The 7,106-nt window shown below is 32.6% G+C and overlaps 1 protein-coding gene across 1 annotated transcript in view; it reads right to left on the bottom strand.

Annotated features, from left to right (window-relative positions):
- LOC145247455 (cilia- and flagella-associated protein 69-like) overlaps positions 1-7,106 on the bottom strand; it is a 114,060-nt gene that overhangs the window by 69,289 nt on the left and 37,665 nt on the right. Inside the window, exon 9 of the mRNA XM_080109238.1 lies at positions 1,127-1,302. Coding sequence (XP_079965364.1) covers positions 1,127-1,302 — 176 coding nt within the window. The remainder of the gene's footprint in view (positions 1-1,126; positions 1,303-7,106) is intronic.

The raw sequence follows: 7,106 nt of genomic DNA, 5'->3' as shown, positions 1-7,106 counted from the left end.
TTTTTAATCTCCTCTATTTTGTTATTTATGGACCCAGGCAACCCTGGGTAGTCCTACTAGCTTAGTTATATATACAATACTCATGTATACATATATATAGACAGCAGCTATCCAATAGAGAGGGATGGAGAAAGCGGGGAAGGAGAAAAGAGAAAAGGATAAGAGATAGATTAAGAGAGAGAGAGAGAGAGAGAGAGAGAGAGAGAGAGAGAGAGAGAGAGAGAGAGAGTTTAAATATAAAAACGTTATACCTAGTTTTTTAATCTCCTCTATTTTGTTATTTATGGACCCAGGCAACCCTGGGTAGTCCTACTAGCTTAGTTATATATACAATACTCATGTATACATATATATAGACAGCAGCTATCCAACAGAGAGGGATGGAGAAAGCGGGGAAGGAGAAAAGAGAAAAGGATAAGAGATAGATTAAGAGAGAGAGAGAGAGAGAGAGAGAGAGAGAGAGAGAGAGAGAGAGAGAGAGAGAGAGAGAAAGAGTTTAAATATAAAAGCGTTATACCTAGTTTTTTAATCTCCTCTATTTTGTTATTTATGGACCCAGGCAACCCTGGGTAGTCCTACTAGCTTAGTTATATATACAATACTCATGTATACATATATATAGACAGCAGCTATCCAATAGAGAGGGATGGAGAAAGCGGGGAAGGAGAAAAGAGAAAAGGATAAGAGATAGATTAAGAGAGAGAGAGAGAGAGAGAGAGAGAGAGAGAGAGAGAGAGTTTAAATATAAAAATGTTACACCTAGTTTTTTAATCTCCTCTATTTTGTTATTTATGGACCCAGGCAACCCTGGGTAGTCCTACTAGCTTAGTTATATATACAATACTCATGTATACATATATATAGACAGCAGCTATCCAACAGAGAGGGATGGAGAAAGCGGGGAAGGAGAAAAGAGAAAAGGATAAGAGATAGATTAAGAGAGAGAGAGAGAGAGAGAGAGAGAGAGAGAGAGAGAGAGAGAGAGTTTAAATATAAAAATGTTACACCTAGTTTTTTAATCTCCTCTATTTTGTTATTTATGGACCCAGGCAACCCTGGGTAGTCCTACTAGCTTAGTTAATATGAAAAGAAGATTCTACAGGAAAAAAGGGAAGTAGTTACATACTTTCTGGATGAGTAGCAAACAAAACAAGATGCCGGACTAGTCCACTTTCGACAAACGGTCCACGCTGCAGATGGTCCGCCATCAGGTTTAGAATAACAAGAATATCATTGCGCAGTTGGCTGTCGTATTTGCTGTAACCTTGCGTCAGTTGATACATGAATGCATTTTGTAATTGGCTGAAATGAGAAAGAAAAAAACAAATACAACTTTAAAATCTAATTGGATGACATGAAACTGATATAAACAGAAATGCACATAAGGATATTTTAGTCAGTAAGTCAGTTGAGAGTTAAGAATTGAGCTTGAGTTTTGAGTCCGACAAACACAGTTTTTGGGTTGAGCATTCTCGAGGAGCAATGAGAAGCAACTATGTATAGAAGATGAATCAATAGAGAAACTCCCACCCTCCTTCTATGGATAGTGTTGTGTCCGCACAAATAATTAACAAGAACACGGAAAGTAAAAGTATAACAATAATATATTAGGCAGAAAAGTTATTTACATATTTACATGTCTTCAGATATACTTCAGTTGGAGATATTCCAGCAGATGGCGTGCTGCATGTCTTACTGGAGGCAACATAGGCGTCTTGCCTATTTGGCGGTCGTTGCAGAACTCCCCTGGTGATTGATACCTTTATATATCTCACTCACCCACCTATGTTAATTAGTGGGCGTCTCCACAACAGATAGGCAGAGAAATAGGGGCGCGACATTCGACCATGAAACAAATAAAGTCCTAATTGTCCAGAAAATGAGTCTTGCATTGTTGTTATGAGCTTTTTGTTTCAGACGAGCTGCCACCGTCAAGAGATGTGACGAAAATATAAAAAGGTGTTGGCTTTTATTTTATACTAGCCTGGGTGCCCGGTGTTGCAAAAAAAAAAAAGTGGTAGTAGGCAGGCAGGTTCAAACCCGTACCGCGAAGGAGGAAAAGAAAAAGAACATGAAAAAAAAAACGTGACGCTTTTGCTGTTACGCCAATCGCCAAACCGGAAGTGACGTAGGTTTAAATTAAGGCTAGACAATCGAAAAGAGGGGATGATGTTTGAAAATATCGGCGGAAAAAGCGACCCCTCCCTGTAGAAAAGTGCCCAGTTGAGGATGAAGGAATTAATGTTTTTAGCCAAGTTTTCAATATTTGACATCTGAAGGGTCGAGCTTCAAAATGATACCAATCTTGTGAAAATTCATCGCCTCTGTCGAAAGTTTTAGGAAGCCATACATACATACATACATACATACATGATAATTGCTGCATCTTTCCAGATGATCGCCGTCACATTGAGTTCTCCCAATCTTGTCATCCATGCCATCTCAGATGACTCTGCACTCCCACCGCAGATTTGCACATCTTGAAGCAGATGTGAAATTCAGAAACCTAAGAGCAGTTGTGGGTGCACATTTCCATTAAAGTTTTCATTTCTTTGGAAGACTAGTCTGATAAGTAAGTTTATCCATAAATTTTTCTGTTATTTTATTTTGAACAGATTTCGTATTATTTGGATTCTTCAGACTACTACTTGAGTGTTAGTCTCTCTACGTTTTGGTTGACGTAACCTCCGACCTTCTTCAGGTGTCTTTTGTTGAACTCATGCATTTTTCTGTCACATTCAGGAATCTTTTTGTCAAACTCGGAAATCAGCATGAGATTTCAAACGGAACCTTTTATTTAATCCATCGTTCCGTCAACCATGACTAGGTAGGAGTCCTAAATAATTGGCAGTTGAGTTTTAAGTGTCGCCTGCACTAAAAATTGAACCTTCAACCTCCAGAAGGGTGTAACTTTTACAAATTAATCTTACTAAGTACATTATCCACTATGCCACGAAAGAGAAAAAAATGTTATCTGCTATATACAAATCTTACTAGACAGGTTCAAAACAGAATCTTAAGATCTGGTGGAGAAACCGTTAAATTAGCAACACTGTCAACGACTAATAAGAAGAACCTGCGATTACAAAATCGTCAATCGTCCTGCGGTTGTTGTTATTGTTGTTGTAAAACAAGACGTTTCTGCAAAGAGCTCACAACTATTGTGGCTTAGGATTTTCCGGTTTACATGAAGTTCACTTCATTGGTCGCAGCTATGCATAAGACCTTCAAGATTGCAGAGCTTTATCTCCGACATTGAGAGCAATGAGGATCAGATGTTGCATACAAAGTCAGGGAAAGTTTAGCCTGGAACACACAATGGAATGACGCTTGCCCACCCATAGAAGCAATGTTGCCACTCTATTGATTTGCAGTTCTACCCCTGAGATGTATACGGACTTGAATGCATCAACTAGACGGTAAAAAAAGGAGTCGGGTTATTTGTTGTCTTGGTCTCCTGTGCCACATACTCTGCTACAACGTGTGTGTCCCGTGTTTAGTGTTACAATCATAATGGTCTTCAAAGGAAGATTCTTGTAGACTTTCCAAAGTTACATCATATGCTTCGGTACTGATCATAAACTATCTGATCACATCAGAATTGCAGAGTTGCGAAAACTCACTGACATTCCATTAAGATTCACTGTTATCAAATGTAAGGTCTTGAGATCGTTTGGTCACATTAAGCGTTCCAATGTAAAATATCCAATGTAAAATATGTATATGTAAAATATGTAATGTAAAATATGTAATGTAAAATATGTACAGGTAAAATATGTAATGTAAAATATGTAATGTAAAATATGTAATGTAAAATATGTAATGTAAAATATGTACAGGTAAAATATGTAATGTAAAATATGCAATGTAAAATATGTACAGGTAAAATATGTAATGTAAAATATGTAATGTAAAATATGTAATGTAAAATATGTACAGGTAAAATATGTAATGTAAAATATGTAATGTAAAATATGTAATGTAAAATATGTAATGTAAAATATGTAATGTAAAATATGTAATGTAAAATATGTAATGTAAAATATGTACAGGTAAAATATGTAATGTAAAATATGTAATGTAAAATATGTAATGTAAAATATGTAATGTAAAATATGTACAGGTAAAATATGTACAGGTAAAATATGTAATGTAAAATATGTAATGTAAAATATGTAATGTAAAATATGTAATGTAAAATATGTACAGGTAAAATATGTAATGTAAAATATGTAATGTAAAATATGTAATGTAAAATATGTAATGTAAAATATGTACAGGTAAAATATGTAATGTAAAATATGTAATGTAAAATATGTAATGTAAAATATGTACAGGTAAAATATGTAATGTAAAATATGTAATGTAAAATATGTAATGTAAAATATGTAATGTAAAATATGTACAGGTAAAATATGTAATGTAAAATATGCAATGTAAAATATGTAATGTAAAATATGCAATGTAAAATATGTACAGGTAAAATATGTAATGTAAAATATGTAATGTAAAATATGTAATGTAAAATATGTAATGTAAAATATGCAAAGTAAAATATGTACAGGTAAAATATGTAATGTAAAATATACAATGTAAAATATGTAATGTAAAATATGTAATGTAAAATATGTAATGTAAAATATGTACAGGTAAAATATGTAAAGTAAAATATGCAATGTAAAATATGTAATGTAAAATATGTATATGTAAAATATGTAATGTAAAATATACAATGTAAAATATGTAATGTAAAATATGTAATGTAAAATATGCAATGTAAAATATGTACAGGTAAAATATGTAATGTAAAATATGTAATGTAAAATATGCAATGTAAAATATGCAATGTAAAATATACAATGTAAAATATGTAATGTAAAATATGCAATGTAAAATATGTACAGGTAAAATATGTAATGTAAAATATGCAATGTAAAATATGTAATGTAAAATATGTAATGTAAAATATGCAATGTAAAATATGCAATGTAAAATACGTAATGTAAAATATGCAATGTAAAATATGCAATGTAAAATATGCAATGTAAAATATGTAATGTAAAATATGTAATGTAAAATATACAATGTAAAATATGTAATGTAAAATATGTAATGTAAAATATGCAATGTAAGATATGTACAGGTAAAATATGTAATGTAAAATATGCAATGTAAAATATGTAATGTAAAATATGTACAGGTAAAATATGCAATGTAAAATATGCAATGTAAAATATGTAATGTAAAATGTGCAATGTAAAATATGTAATGTAAAATATGCAATGTAAAATATGCAATGTAAGATATGTAATGTAAAATACGTAATGTAAAATATGCAATGTAAAATATGTAATGTAAAATATGTAATGTAAGATATGCAATGTAAAATATGTACAGGTAAAATATGTACAGGTAAAATATGCAATGTAAAATATGTAATGTAAAATATGTAATGTTGTAAAATGTTTTTGACTTGTAATGGGGGTATGAGACGAATGGATTTGCCAATCATTTTTATAAGCAACGGCTGTACTAAACAACAAATGAAAACGTTTCAAAATTATTATAAAAATTGTCGAATTTTGAATTCAATCAGTTCACCGTTAACTACACCACGGACCACATTTGATTCTTGGCCGCCATCTTGGTTACTGGTCTGAACTACACCGCCATCTTTGTTCAACACAATGTCTCAAAACTTAACAGGTTAACTATGCCACAGACCGCATTTGATCCTTGGCCGCTATCTTGGTTACTGGTCTGAACTACACCGCCATCTTTGTTCAACACAATGTCTCAAAACTGAACAGGTTAACTATGCCACGGACCGCATTTGATTCTTGGCCACCATCTTGGTTACTGGTCTGAACTACGCCGCCATCTTTGTTCAACACAATGTCTCAAAACTTAACAGGTTAACTACGCCACGGACCGCATTTGATTCTTGGCCGCCATCTTGGTTACTGGTCTGAACTACGACGCCATCTTTGTTCAACACAATGTCTCAAAACTTAACTTAAAATATGTAATTTAAAATATGTAATGTAAAATATGTAATTTAAAATGTGCGGTACTTCCTTAATTTTACCTCCTTGACACTCAGAATCATTTTTTGTGGTAGCAAACTCACCCGCATCCTGTCAATGTAGGGATATGCAAAATAAGCGTTGAAAGAATGATACAATGAAGTGGTGTTCACTCCTCAACAAGTCTCCTCAGATTTTAGTTCTGTACATCTCTTTCAATAAACTTTGCAAATAATTTTGTGTTGTCGCAACAGCCGTCTACCATTAATTTCTCACTAGCAGTGTGTTTTAAAGCAGTGATCGCTGTGAAATGTTCCTGCTATACTTTTAAAACATGTATTTATTATATAAATGCAATTTTAAAAAAATGTTTTTATAAACATATTTCTTTATAAAATTATAAACAAAATATAAATTTTATTTCTTAATTTTGTTATAAAAAGTGCAAATAAAGATTAATTTTGTTATTTTTATCTTTTTATTTTTTCAATCATATCCTTTTCTTATATTTTATTTTAATAAATCGCTTCACAATAGAAATATCGGGGTTTGTATTACTGTACACAGATTCGAAAAAGTTGTCAAAAAACAAATATATAACAAATAAATGTTATCAAAGGCAAGATAAGTTACTTTTCTACCAAACTGGATATATTTTTCGTGTTTTTATTCAATGTAACATTGTAAGAAATTCTCTTACTCGTTTTTGCCTATGGCAGAATGAAAGAGACACAGAAAAGCAACAAAGGCTCACCTTAAATCCAAGAATAATTTTATTTACAAAAGGGTAAAAAAGGAGTCCATATTGCAAAAGAGTGCCCTCTTTAGCTTCTGCCAAATGGCGGGTAGTTCTTGCCTAGAAAGGCGAAGGTAGTTTTCTTCTTGTTGAAGATGCTGGTAAAATCGGCTGCTCGTTGAATTGGTTGAGGGTTCTCGAAATCTTTCCAGACTGTCGATACGAACAACGCATGTTCATAAAATAATATGCCCCTTTGCGGGCAATGATAATGAAGTAATTATTCCGTAGAACATTTTAGCCTCTGGCTAGTATCCGCATTTAAATGAGCGGAGAAATAAATG

The sequence above is a fragment of the Euprymna scolopes genome, chromosome 25, assembly GCF_053919585.1.
Source record: "Euprymna scolopes isolate OS-2025 chromosome 25, ASM5391958v1, whole genome shotgun sequence".
In the NCBI taxonomy this organism is placed as follows: domain Eukaryota; kingdom Metazoa; phylum Mollusca; class Cephalopoda; order Sepiida; family Sepiolidae; genus Euprymna; species Euprymna scolopes.
Note: the sequence above shows the minus strand (reverse complement) of the source record. Positions and strands in the feature narration are given on the sequence as shown.